General features: G+C 34.6%; 1 protein-coding gene across 1 annotated transcript; it reads left to right on the forward strand.

The window, feature by feature from the left end:
• The first annotated feature begins 13,911 nt into the window (after positions 1–13,911).
• Positions 13,912–14,872, forward strand: LOC143609714 (uncharacterized). The gene has a single exon (XM_077084392.1). The coding sequence runs from the start codon at positions 13,937–13,939 to the stop codon at positions 14,672–14,674; it is 738 nt and encodes a 245-aa protein (XP_076940507.1). The 5' UTR covers positions 13,912–13,936; the 3' UTR covers positions 14,675–14,872.
• The last annotated feature ends 537 nt before the right edge of the window (positions 14,873–15,409 follow it).

A 15,409-nucleotide genomic window follows, 5' to 3' on the forward strand; every position in this document is an offset into this window, starting at 1 on the left:
AAGATTGAATTATGATATTGGTCCCAATTTTGGCAAAACATTGGGATTAAGGAAATTAAAGTAAAAAGTTGAAACTTCGAGATCAAATTGAAATATTCGCCTCAAATTGATAAAATGTTGAAATTAGAAACAAATTAACCAATGGAAACTTCAATATTAAAGTAAGACATTTGTCTTAATTTGATGGAGCAAGGATCATAAAGTAATACGACGAAACATTGTGCGAAAGGAAAACAAAAACATAATCAAACGATTCACATAACAATACTAAACTCAACATGTACATGGTCCCAATTTCCACCTAAACGATTATGTTTATGGGAAATCGGTTATAGACCTAAGACGATTCAAAAATGCAACCATGAATGAAAGTAGTACATTAACGACTAACCAAACTCAATATTAACTTCGTAAACAGCCTTTGAAAGAAATCGATATCTAAAATTATTTCGAAAATGTCCAAACAGAAATTAATATACGTATATAAAGAAGAAAGAAAGGAAATCAAAGTTAGCCTATGATGCTTGTCTTTTCGAAGGTAGGTTTTTTGGTATAGAAGTTATTATGGGGTGGTGGTATGGTTTACTAATCCGAAACTTGTTGGCGTTGACAAAGAAGTGAAAAGAAATTATTGATGACATTGTTTGTGAAAATCGTTTGTAGGGACGCGATGTTTTAAAACTCAAAGGAAACTTATGATAATAATCTTGCATATATACTTAGCTAGTTAGAAAATTTTGGAAAACTTTCGATGTAAAGGATTTCCTAGTTAGGTGACGTTTTAAGAAAATGTAAGTCGTTAAATAAAATAACTCGTTGATGGTAATATAATAGCCTCACGGTTTAGGAATTGTTTAAAGAAAAATATTTTATTTTATTTTAATAGTTTTATTGTAGTAATAATAATAATAATAATAATAATGGCAATAATAATAATAATAATAATAATAATAATAATAATAATAATAATAATGTATTGATGATAACAATAGTAGTAATAGTAATAATAGTAAAAAAAATGAACCATTGGAAATATTTCGTATAATATAATATATATACTTATTAATGATTTATTTAAAATAATAAAGGTTTGAAATTTCACGAAAGAGAATGTTTATAAAAGAACTAAATGTGAAAAAAAAAGTGCAAGAAATAATAACATGTTTCACTGAGTGTTTTTAGTCTATCATAATATATGATTGTTTATTGGATTACATCGAAACAGAAGGCAAGCGGGCAACAAGCTGCGCCGCTACCCCTTTTTGAATCGCAAAACCCAATCTTTTAAAAACTATATTTGCTGATCTTGGAGTCATAACATTACTATGCATGACCCGCTGAACACGGGTAAGTAGCTCCACAGCTTCAGGCTCGAGGAAACCAAAAGTGTTAAAAGCAAAAGGAATAAATACATGTTGGTTGTCAAGACACGCCTTTTCATGTTTTGCCACCTTACTTGAAGCAGCTTTTAATGCGGCTTGACCGACCGCGAAACCACTACTCCCTAAGCCCACAAAGGAGAAACCCCTGTTAAATCCACACACACGTGTTTCCATCCTATCCATCCAAACACCAAAATGTCAGCCGGTCGAAGAGATGATCTTCCCTCCGACGGGTCAGTCAGGAAATTCACAGGTGCTTCTTTCTTAACAGAAATTCCAGCTCGTCTGAATATATCAAAGAGCACATCCCTAACCAGATCGTGTCGGTACTTGAACCCCGGGAGCTCTTTACAGTGCACCGCGTGCTCCCCATATGAGTCTAAACACGCTTTACGACAAACAGGACATATCTCATCAACCGGAAATAGAGGAACCATAAGACGATACTTAAGGATACTACGATACTCCACTGGAGACATATGCTGGCCTAACCCATCTATAGGGATAGCAAGAAGAAAATCTTGAGCATGTGGTGCTTGTAGACACTCAAAAATGGCTTTTTATCTGCTTGTCATGTTAAAGTGTGACTCTATGTCGTGAACAATTTTACTAAAAAGAGTGCTCGCCAATGCATGCTGGGCTTTAGAGGGGGCGGTCTCTTTGTTAGAGAAACTGCTAAAATCGAAGCTTGGAATCATATCACGAAGACAAGCCAGAGCACAAGAATAATCAGAATCCATCCCACATATACCACTGTCTCGCAAAATGTGATCCTGAAGCACCCACGATTGGGCTCTCGAGGCCACAAACGCATAAGAGGAAGCCTCTACTGCCGAATACAATCCCAAACCCCCATTCTTAATGGGTAAGGAAGCAAGTCGCCATTGGAGGTCTCCAAAGAAAGGACCTCCACAAACTACAACACACAAAGATAAGCTACTTCACTTTAATTTCACACAAAGATAACATGTTTGAAAAGGCGAATTATTGAAGTAGAAAATCAAATAAACCTTTGAGAGGTCAAGGAACACGGGGTAAGATTTTGTATGGTGGGAACAAGTTAAGCCTTATAACTAGGGGTAATGAGCCGAGCTACTCGCGAGTTACTCGAGATCGGCTGATTAAAAAGCTCGATCGAGCCGAGCTTAATCGAGCTCGAGCCTAAAAAAATAAGCTTGTTTAATAAACAAGCCCGAGCCTGAGCCCGAGCTTCACTTATCGAGCTCGAGCCGGCTCGCGAGCCTAAACGAGCCTGTCATTTATAAAACTTTTTAAAATATATATTTAATAATTATTAATTAATATATAAAATGTTATGAAAATATAACTAAATAATATATATTATTTTATACATTTATAATAGGAAAAAATATATAAAAATAATTATACTTATATAAAAAAATAGTTAATATATAGTCAATGAGCCGAGCCCGAGCCGAGCTCGAGCTTAAAAATCTACTCACGAGCTCGAGCTCTGTGTAAGCTAAACGAGCCAAGCTCGAGCCTAGTCGAGCTCGGGCTCGGCTCGGCTCGTTTGCACCTATAACGGGTGTGCTCGAGTCACTATAATAGTAACAAGTTTGAAATTTGAACATGGGGTAAGACAGAAGGTAGGGGATAAATGGTTGGGTAACAGGTGGTGGGAATAAAGATATGTATAGTTATGAGACAAAAGTTGATGACTAGACCAAACTTAGCACCATTTGTGAACATTTCGACATCGCGGTAGCGGATTGGGGGAATCGTCCGTGTTATACAAAGAGTGGGTTCTCGTGTAAATATCTTGGTTGGGTTGGGTTTGAGTATCCACGGGTTAGGTTGGGTTTAGATTTACTTAGGTGTAGCTTTGAGGTTTGAATGTATTATTATGGTTGGTAATGAGTCTCGGTTTGTCATTTTGTGGTTTGAGTTTCGAGGGCAACATCGAGGAAAGCGAGAAGATATGCTACGAAGCGCGAAGAATTTACATGACACGGGACCTATATATGAAATTCGTATAAAAAAATCAAAAGAAACTTTACATCAAAGATTCCTAAAATCGGAATATGTAAATAAATAAGTACAATCGAATGAAACAAGATTTGAAATCGAAATCGAAGTGCTCATAAGTCAGTACTGATCTCGTAAATTTTTGAATAAAAATATATCAAATTTTGAAATAAAAACAACGAATCAATACAACCTAATATGAGTAATGAAATCGAATTGAAAATCGAGTGTTTATGTACTACCATAACTTTTCGAATTTTCAATTAAACCTATAATAAAAGAATTATATGAAGAAAACGAATTGAAAATCGACAATTCATGCATCACCATGACTTTTCGAATTCTCAATTTAAAACACACGAGAAAATGAGCATTAAAAAATCAACTATTCATGTATCACCATGACTTTTCGTATTTTAATTTAAAGTATAAAAAATAATGAATATATACAAATAAAGAAAACGAAGTGAAACTCGACTATTCATGTATCACCATGACTTTTCGAATTCTCAATTTAAAACACACGAGAAAATGAGTATTGAAAAATCGACTATTCATGTATCACCATGACTTTTCGTATTTTCAATTCAAAGTATAAGAAATAATGAATATATACAAATAAAGAAAACGAATTGAAACTCGAGTATTCATATATCCCAATAACTTGTAAAAGCCACAATATAAATGATTGAGTATTCGGAATCACACGTTGTATGAATCATCATAATTTGTAGGTTCCAATAACAATAAAAATGTGTAATCAAATCGAACCAAAGGCTGGTTATTCGTGTATCACCACGACTTGTCAGACTTTAAGTTAAAACACATTGTAAAACATTGTGGGTCGGAGTCACACGTCGCATGAACCACCATGACTTGTGTAACATCCTAAGGAGTGCAACCATATCCTTATCACAAAAAGGATATGATCACGGTTGAAAACATAAAGTTGTGATTCGTATGGCGTTTGGTGTGGTACGTTTTGGCCTAATAAGTTTCATGCCCTTCCCGAACTCTGCAAGTAAGCAACCACGTCCGATGTCTGATTGGATATATGCGTATTGCTTATCCTTAGGTTTCAATAACCTTGGTGTCAAGAGTTCGAAAAACAAGCACGTCTCCCTTCCAGTTACTACATACCCGCCACGTAGAACCATCTTTATGAGAAAGAAATATCGGAAAACCGAATTTGAAAATTACTTGAAATTGCGTTTGAGAAAACTTATTTTAGGCCTAAGCCTTGGACTTGTGTGTATGTACTTGTGTTCATGAGGCGTTAATGAAATCAGCGGTGCAGTAATATAGTAATAGTAAGTGCGTTTAAACAATCAAGTAGAGGTTCACATAATTCTATCATGCAACCCTAACAAGTAAAAAAATAAGCTATAACTAACTAGGGCACTGCGTCTAATGTCCTATCTTATAGTTACAGCTCTAATACCAATCTATAACACGCCGGCTAAACCGGAAATGCCTGAGTGTGACGTACAGATTGCTCAAACACACATGACACTATTAGGTGACCATAATAACATTATTTCATTTAAATCTTCATGTAACACAAGTTTATCAAATAATACAAGTTGTAACAAATAAATAAACAAAATGATAAGTTTTCTTTAAATATCCTCTAAGCATGCTATGTGTCTTCTAACTTTCATCCTCGTATCTCTACACCTGCAACATATGTATAAAATAAAGTCAGCTACGAACATAGTTGGTGAGATTCTCACAATTTGATATAATACGTAAAAATCATACAATTCATGGACAAGTGATAAATGAGCAACTAAAGTCCTTTCCGGTTGGTATCAACTAACATACTCGGGTAATCGCGCAAGTAAGGTCCTTTCTAGTTAGTAACAACCAACTTACTCAGATAATGAGGCCCTTTTACACCCGATACAATGGACCCGAGTGCAAAGGGGAGCGTACGATCATACTTATTGAGGCAACCACTGAGCAAGTAATTCTGAGCAAGTAATCAAGTAACACACAAGTCCAGATAGTGAATTGTAGTTTGTAATCGAAATCATAAATACTTGAAGTTTCGTAGGATACATATGCCACCCCAAAATAAGAAAACGTTTAAAAAGGGGTTGCGAGAAACTCACCTTGAAATCAAATCTAAACTTGTAATATAAGCCGCAAACATGATAATGAAACGAAGCAACCAAAAGTGTTGTAAGGTTGTAAATGGCGTATGAACCGAAAGCGTCACAAAATCCGGCTTGAATGATCCACACTAGCTAGGATAAATAATACAAGAATTTAATCGAGAATCTAACGGGATTATATATTGATAAGTTATGTTGAAGTTTTGAGATTATAATACAAGTTTTACCAATATTGATTATTATAATATTACTCTAAGTTTTAATGATTTTAATGAACTAAATATTATTTTAACTAATTTTAGATTAATAGTTTAACACAATTATAGTAAACATAATGTTTGCGAATTACGGATTTTAAATGATAAATTTAACTCGAAATAGATTATGTTAACAAATTACAATGGTTAACAAAGTTGAATTATAAAGTTATCTTTAATGGTTTGACGAATTATAAGTTAACGAATTAAAGTTTAACGAAAGAACCTAACGAAATTTAGTTTAACGAACGAATTTAAATAAACGGATTAATAATTTGTTAATTAGCTAACATGAGAATTATATTACTTGTTGAACACGGAATTTAACAGTAAAATCTTATTTTTAGTATATTAAAAGTTAGCGAGTAGTTAATAGTAATATAATATTAATCGGGTTTTCAAGAAACTTTAACGAAAATAAAAGTTAGTTTTTAGATGAGAAAAGATAATATATATATATATATATAAATTTATTTAGCTTGAAAAATAATTTTATTTTATTCATTATGATTTTTATAAGATTTAATTGATTTTTATATAATATAAAACTGCTATGACCCAGGTTCGAACCCGGGTCTGTGGTCTAACACCTTAGAGACTTAACCTCCAGACCAAGACAACAGTTTGTTAAACATTCAAAACAAATTATATAAATATAATATAGTTCATGGTCATCTTCAACCTAACAAAACCCTAGGTTCTCATCTGGTAAATCCTTCCTATGTTTATTGAAATTGGATTAGGGTTTTTGATTAACAGTGGATGAAGATCATTATTCATGTAAAACTTACCTCGTAAAGTTACGGCTTGACGGAGAAAGAGGGTCGGCCGGAATCCGATTTTGGAGGATTAATACGAGTTATTGAGAGTATTTGATGTTGTTGTGATGTTTTCTGCCAGTTTAGCCTGTTGTTTAGGGTCTATTTATACTTGTAATTGAAGCGTGTATTGATTAATGCTCGTTAATTGATTTCGACGAAATTCCGACGATTATTACGGATTTATAATACATTTTAAGGATGTTAAAATACAAATTAATTAGTTGATTAGCGTTTATTAATGAAGACCAAAGCTGTTACAATAATCAATTTGGTCAAGATGGGATTTTCGGAGGTGTTTAGGGCCTTGCCGGAACTGCTGACGCCGCCGGAAATATCGCCGGAATTTGTAGCCGAAAAACGATGCCTGGGGGGTGGCGGCTGGGTTGGGTTATATATTAAGTATAATATTATGATTTAAATTAAGTTACATAACAGGCCCCTAAAGTTCCATAGATGTTTTAAGTTACACTGTAAACTTAATTAATATAGATTTACAACTTAAACCTTGAACTTCGGATTGTTTTAATATCAAAAATTAAATATAACTTACGACTTGGATCCCGAACTTTGATATGCTTAATAAAGTATTAAGGATTTATAAAACTTGGACAATTTTCCATATTATACCTGCATAGTTTGATGACCGTTTACATCGCAACTTAAATTCTCAGAGTTTCGAAAAAGAATAATAACCGAACAAACGACATCATCGAGAATATTTATTAATGAGGAATAATAGATAAAAGGCATCAAAAAGAATTTTGTGAATATAAATTTACACACACGTATATTTGTAAACAAAACCGAAAATTTTAAATGAGTCGGGTTTTCGGGTTTGAAAAGTAACGAATGTTACAGTAGTAATGATAATAATATGGGTTACTACCCATTTGGTAAATGAGATTTCTTTTAGAAAAATATCCTGGTTATACTTTGTATAACGAAATACTTTTGTGGATATATATTTGTTAATTGAATATTTAATAAAATCGGGAATTGAAATTTTACGTAAAAGGTGTTTGTAAGAGAAATAAACGTGGGAAATTTAGTTACTTAAAAATTTTAGGCAAGGTTGATGGGTTTGAAAAGATTAATCGTTGACGTCGGAAATCGAATAAACGTTTGGTGGACAAGGGATGCGGGGTAAAGTATTGCATGGCGGAAATAAGTTAGGTCTTTCAAAGTATTGCGGGTGTGTTCAGGTTACTACAATTATGGTAGACTTGAAGTAGGAGTATACGATAAAAATATGGTTGGGTTAAATGTTTAGGTAACCGGTCATGGGAACAAGTAGGTGGTGTTGAGTATGCTTAGTTTCGTGGCAATAGTTGATGAGGTGGCCGAATTTATCACAATTTGAAGAATTGCGTCATTGTGGTAGCGGAGTGGTGGAATTACACATGTTACACAGAGGGTAGGTTTCTCGTGTAAGTATTTTCGTTGGGTCAGGTTTGAGTATGCAAGATTTGTATTGGGTTTGGATTGATTTAGACATAGCTTTGTGGTTTAAACCTATTGTTGTGGTTAGTGATGAATTTTGGGTTAACATGGTCAGGATAACGACGGTCAGTTTCTTGATGATCTGGGTTGTCGTTTTGTAGGTTGAGTTTCGAGGGCAACGTTGAGGAAAACGAGAAGACATGCTACAAAGCGTGAAGAACTTACGTGACACGGAACGTAAATATGAAATTCGTATCAAATATCAAAGGTAATTACAAGAATGATTCCTAAAATTAGAATCAGTCTTTATAAAAAAATGAAATTTCATGAGGCAAAATTTGAAATTGAAATTGAAATGCTCATGAATCAGCATGAGTTTTTGCATTTCAATAATAATCTCGTAAATCTCGAATAAACATATGAAATATATCAAAATTTTGAAATAAAATACATGGATTTAATACAAACTTAGTAGTGAAATCGAATCAAGTGTTTATGTACCACTATAACTTTTCGAACTTTCAATTAAAAACATAATAATAACTGAGGTATATAAACAAAACGAATTGAAAATCGGCTATTCATGTATCACCATGACTTTTCGTATTTTCAATTTTAAACCCAAAACAGTAAATGAATATATAAGTAAAGGAAACGAATTGAAACTTGACGATTCATTTATCACCATGACTTTTCGAATTTTCAATTCAAAACATACGAAATAATAGATATTTACAAATAAAGAAAACGAGTTGAAAATCGAATATTCACAATACCCAATGACTTTTCAAAACAATTAAGTGTTCGGAATCACACGTTGTATGAATTATCATAACTCTTATGTTCCAATAAATATCAAAAAATGCATAATCAAATTGAACCAAAATCTGGTTATTCGTGTACCACCACGAATTGTCTGACTTTTAGTTAAAACACATAAATCAAAATGCAAAATCAGGTCGAACCAAAAGCTGGTTATTCGAGTATCAACATGACTTGTCAGACTTTTAGTAAAAACACGTTGTAAAACATTGAGGGTCTGAGTCACACGTCGCATGAACCACCATGACTTGTATAACATCCTGAGGAGTGTAACCAAATTTTTTTCACAAGGAGAATATGGTCACGTTTGAAAGCATAAAGTTGTGATTCGTATGGCGTTTGGTGAGGTATGCTTTGGCTTGATAAGTTTCATGCCCTTTCCGAACTCTCCAAGTAAGCAACCGGGTCCGCGTCTGATTGGATTTGTACGCATTGTTTATCCTTAGGTTTCAATAACCTTGGTGTCAAGAGTTCATAAAACAAGCACGTCCCCTTACAGTTTACTACATACCCGCCACGTAAAGCCAACTTTATGAATAAGAAATATTGGAAAACCCAAGTAAAACTCATTTGTAAATCTTTGAAAAAATTTGTTTTATGTCGGAGCCTTGGACTTGTGTGTGCTTTGTGTACATGACGCGTAAACGAATTCAGTAGTACAGTAATAGTAAAGGCATTTAAACAATCTAGTAAGGCACACACAATTTTCTAATCATTCAACCTAGATAAAGTAACGCTCACAAAATTTTCTAATCATGCAATCTAGATAATTAACAATTAAGCTATAGCTAAACTAAAACACTACGTCTAATGTCCTATTTTATAGCCACGGCTCTGATACCAATCTGTAACACCCTGGCTTAAGCAGAAACGCCTAAGTGTGATGTACAGATTGTTCATACACGCATGGTACTATTACGTGACCAGAATATCATTAATTCATTAAAAGCATTCAAATACACAAAGTTCAAAAGTAATCATAAATAAAAATTAAATTGTTCAACAACTCTATTTTTATCTTTATTCTAGCCTAGCGTCTTCCATAGGTAATTCAGCCTCTAATCATAGCACTTGTAGCATGCATATAAAATAAAGAGTCAACTACAAGTAGTTTGTGAGAATCATCACAGTTTGTTACAATACATATAAAGCATACAATTCTATGAACCATGAAATCAACGCAAGTAAAGTCCTTTCCAATTGGTAACAACCAACGTACTCGGGATATCGCACAACGCACGCAAGGTCCTTTCCAGTTGAGGCCGATCAATGTACTCCGATAGCACGACGCACATAAGGTCCTTTCTAGTTGGGGACAAACAACGTACTCGGATAGCATAACGCACATAAGCAAGTAAACACACAAGTACATAATACGAATGGTAGTTTGAATAAGCAATAGGATATGCATACTACCACCAAAATGTAAAAACATTTAAAAAGGGGGTGTGAGAAACTCACCTTTGCAATCGAAGTGAAATACTAAAAATAAACCGAAAGCCTCAAAGAACCCAAAGCAAACGATCCAACCAAACTATAACAAGAATAAATACGAACTTCAAAGACTAAACTAACAATGTAATTAAGGTTAAATATTGCATAAATTTATTTAAGAAGTAATTGGTATTTTATTGTTATTTTTACTAATTTTAAAGCTTTTGGGTTTATAATAATAATATTGCACATTTTAACAGAAATTTGGTTATTATTATGATATGAATATTTTAATGGAAAGGAATATGAAGCTAAATGTTCGTAAAACTTGGACTAACGATTACGAGTTGAATTTGTATTTTAACGGTTTCCACGAATAATTTTTAAAGAGTTAAAGTTTACGTTTTGATTTACGAACGAATTTTAAATACGGTTTACGAAAACGAAAGTTTGGTTTTTAAATGGAAAAGTGATGAAATATATTTAATATTTAATTTATAAAATTTTTATTTGGTTTAAAAGTGATTTTATTGTTTTATTTTGATTTTTAGATAATTTATTTGATTTAAAATGATTTTTAATAATTTTAATGAATTAATGATATTATGGTCATGTAATAGTACCTGTGTGTTTGAGCAATCTCTACGTCACACTCGGGATTTTCCGCTTAAGCCGGGGTGTTTCAAAATGGGATTGGTTCAAGGAAACCGTGTCTACCAATCGCCAGGAGACTAACTATGTTTCACAAATGAAGGTTCAAGGCTAACGTTACCTATCCTGCAACTCTCAGCCCCTGTAACTCTATTTTACACGTGAGTGTATGGATCGATCTCCATTCATGTGGGGGATTGTTGGAAATTTTTTGACTAATAATAATTATTAGTATGTGTTAGGGATAAATTAATTATTAATGAGTCCAAAGAGTAAAGATGAATGCGATATCGATACTCTAAAGTGTGTAGTTGAAAACTTAAACATTGGTAAAAAGGGAATGGGTTTGTTCAATATTGGTAGAACGCTTGAAAGTTGCCTTAGTATTTTTGTGTGGTTCGACCGGGTCATGTAACAAGTGTCCCCGTGTGGCAGCACGATGCGTATGAGCTTGACAAGTGTCGGTAAGAAAGCTGACTCACCATCCACGTGTCCTCCTCTGGTGATGAGCTGCTATGTGCCGCCATGTGTCATGTGTGAAGGTGAATCAGCATGCTAGGTGTCACCTCTTGGTGAAGTGTGTTCCATGAGCTAACACATGTCATGGTGACTCATCACCTAACTCACTATATATAGAAAGGTAGCATGAGTAGTTTTTATACATCGACACATCGACAAACCACATCAGTCACGACCCGAATGCTTACACAGCCCTCTCTTGTTTACCACGCACATAGAACCAAACGGCTTCCCGACAATGATACGTTCTCTCAATTCCAACTCTCACTCAATCCCGAACTCGCGTTACAAATATGGTTCGGGTGCTAGGGTAATCCCGGCAGTACATACTGCTTCGGCTGTTGTATCCTGGGAAATAGACGGGCTCGCGGAGGTGGCCCGACATCTGTTTTAAGGGACGTCTGTTTAACAGAAATCCTCAGCCACAACCGAGAACCACAGTTTATTCAATTTTGCAGCTAGAAAGGTGTAGATGTTTTTGGGTGATCACGACGGGTTCACCAAGCGAAGCGGTGTACAAGATGACTCGAAGGTGATGCTCAGGTCTCGGTGAGCATGAGCTAAACGATGTGAGCACGGTTCCGATGCGGATTCAAAACGATGATCAACTCGGCTCCGGTCCGGTTTCAACTCGTCAAAGAATTCGGTGTTCGAGCACAAGTTAGGGACTTCAGTATGAATCAACACACACACACACACACATATAAATATATACATATATACATATATATATGTGTGTGTGTGTGTGTTATATTTGTTGTAATTCTCGTTTAAAATTTGTATACGGTATATGTACTACAATTTCCCAAATTTGTATAAAGAGAGTATTTGTTTATTTTATTGATGTTTAATAAAATCGTGACTCACACCCTACATAATTATTATTATTTAAAAGGTCAGATTATCGGTTACGTTTTACCAACGCCCAATGTTTCACGACCGAACAAATGTCGTCTTACATATTTTAAGTGTTTATATGTTAGTCTTTTTTATATGTTAATTCGATGAAGTTATTTTTTGGGTTTAATTGTGGTACCGTTTTAAATCGACACCGACCAAATACGTGTCAACTTGCTGCTGCATCATTTGGGCTTTACCAACGCCCGCGTTTTACCGACCTAATAAACATTGTTATAAATAGGTTAAATTCATTTTTATAATACGTTATACGAGGGCCACTATTTATTTTGTGTTTTTTTAATTTAAATATGTTAATTTAATGAATTTATTTTTAGGTTTAGTTCTAGCACCGTAATAAACATAGCCAATACCGACTGAATTCCCGCTGACTCACCACTACAACACCTGATTTTTACCGATCAAATTCTTTGCGCAGTTCATGTGGGAAAATAAGGGTCATTATTGTCACGACCCTTTTAATATGTTAATTTTTTTATTATAACTTATACGAATGTCGCTACTGTTTTCTGCGTTGACGGATTATTATTTTTTGTTTATTGTCGCATCTTCACGAATTTAACTCATACCATTGAACCCGCATTAGTGCACCATCATAACGCCATTGGTACATAGACAGATCCGACCTGGCCTAGCGCAACGCTATTCACGACAATACATTATTTAGTATATTATATTTAATTTTAATACAAAATTTCTTAAACGCAATTAACGACACTGGTGACCTACACATCAAAGTTTATGTTTAAGTTGAAATCTAAATACAACAAAACCAAAAACCCTAAATATTTAAAGGAAAACTAAAATACAAGAAAAATAAAAAATAATCAATACCTCACAAATCATAAAAAATTAATAACATCGATAATCGATAAGATGAAAAACAGACAAACAAAAATTTAAACGTTAAACGACCTCGACACTAGAGAATGAAACAGTAAATATGGTACATCCAACAAAAACAACAAACATTAGCCCATTGCTTATACTTGAAAGTAAACTTCACCCCAACAATAATATATGGTTCATCTCGGTTGAAAAAAAATTTACAAACAAAATGACATTAAAAGTTGCAGCTATAGTCCATATAGTTTAACTAAATTAATATAACAAATTATATATTTAAAATGATATTAAAAAAAACCACTTAATACGGGAATCAAAAGCTAGTTAAATATAAAAGCCGTCGGTTTAATAGGCAGAGGCCAGTTTTTGAAATTCTACAAATGTTATTTATGGAATTTTTTGGTCAGTTCTTTGAATGGAGACTACGAAAATATATAATGACACAACTGCCCTGAAAAGATGAGCTAGAATCATCAGTCATGCAGTACACATAGATAGATAGAGAGATACATTGTCTCTAAAGTGAAGAAAGAATTGAATATGATGATATATCATCAAAAACATGTCTTCTTTCTGAACACACGTGTGCAATGCCATCTCTTGCCATTTCACTATCCTTCCACCAAGACACGTACCATGTCAACAGGAATACACTTATCTACATATCTGCCCTGTATATAAAGTCACCTCTGAATATTTATTATTACCTCGTACACTTCACACCCAACTGATCATAAAATATGTTGAGTTCCGTGATCAATGGCGGCGGCGGAGGCGGAGGGAGGAAACAAGACCGGAGGTCCACTGCTCAGGCGAGTTCGCGAAAAGGCTGCATGAGAGGCAAAGGCGGTCCGGAGAACGCTTCGTGTACGTACAAAGGCGTCCGCCAACGGACCTGGGGAAAATGGGTGTCTGAAATCCGCGAGCCAAACCGTGGTAGCCGTGTTTGGCTCGGGACCTTCAACTCGGCACGTGAAGCAGCAATAGCGTATGACGCTGCAGCCCGTAGACTGTACGGGCCCAATGCGCATGTTAATCTTCCCGAAGAGACCGCTAACGCGCCACCGACGCCACCCGCGGTGACCGAGGCGGCAAACGAGGCTCGGTACCACCGCGCGATTCAACAAAAGAAGAAACAACAGGAGTTTGAAAGACAGATACAAATTTACATGCACCAGCAGCAACAACAGCAGCACCAGCAATATAATAAGGTCAAAGTGGAAAGTGTAACGGTGCCCGAGATCCCAGATCTTAACGGGCACTCGGGCCAAAACTATCACAGTTTCACCGGAGATAATAATTACGTCGTTCCAAATGGAAACCTGAACGCCGACCTGCCCGAGTTTGATGACTCGGGTTTGTGGACCGAAGCGGCTTCAACGTTGGATTATCAATCGCAAGTGATCGATCCGGGAATCGGTGCATCTTCATACAATGATACAATTGGCATTGAATTAAACCATCCATTAATGGTGTAATTGTCTTCATCCTATGCTCATTTTACTCGTCGGAAGGAAAAGATTTGGTATCAAGGTGACATGGCACGTGACACAAAATATTATGTATATAGTTAAAATAATGCCATAGTATATATGAGATAAATATATATATAGGTATGATGGAAGATAGTCACGTGATATGGGGAATGATAAAAGTGTAGTGTTTATTTCAAGGTATATCATACATGTGTGAAATCGTCCAACTTGTTATGTACCTATGCCGCTGTGCGTATAAAATACATATACTTTATGTACCTATTGCCGCTATGCGTATATATATAAAATACATATACTTTACTTTTGTGTTGATTTTAATATTTACGCTATAATATGTAATTACTTTCTATCATAAATAACATAGAAACCTATACCTAAAACATTTAATTTTTCTATATGGCTTTTATATCCGCATCATATATTTTTCTAACAAAAACTTTAGATTTATATTTTTATTTAAAGGAATTGACCAAAGACCAATAACAAGAGGTTATAGGTTATGAGTGCTTTGTCACTATAGATTATAGGTTATGAGTTCGAGTAAGACATGGAACAATTTAATTACAAAAACTATAGATTTATATTTAATCTAATTACTAAAACTATAGATTTATATCACCTTAGATAAAGGGATATGACCCATGACCCATAACAGGAGGGTGTGAGTTCGAGTATCATATGGAATTATATATTTTTTAGATAAAGTGAATATTTTCT

This window comes from Bidens hawaiensis, unplaced genomic scaffold (genome assembly GCF_021521415.1).
Source record: "Bidens hawaiensis isolate Kalapana, Puna unplaced genomic scaffold, B.hawaiensis_p1.1 tig00010607_1, whole genome shotgun sequence".
NCBI classification, from domain to species: domain Eukaryota; kingdom Viridiplantae; phylum Streptophyta; class Magnoliopsida; order Asterales; family Asteraceae; genus Bidens; species Bidens hawaiensis.

Excerpts from the sequence above, each read along its gene's own strand:
- LOC143609714 (XM_077084392.1), top strand. The coding sequence starts at position 13,937 with ATGTTGAGTTCCGTGATCAATGGCGGCGGCGGAGGCGGAGGGAGGAAA.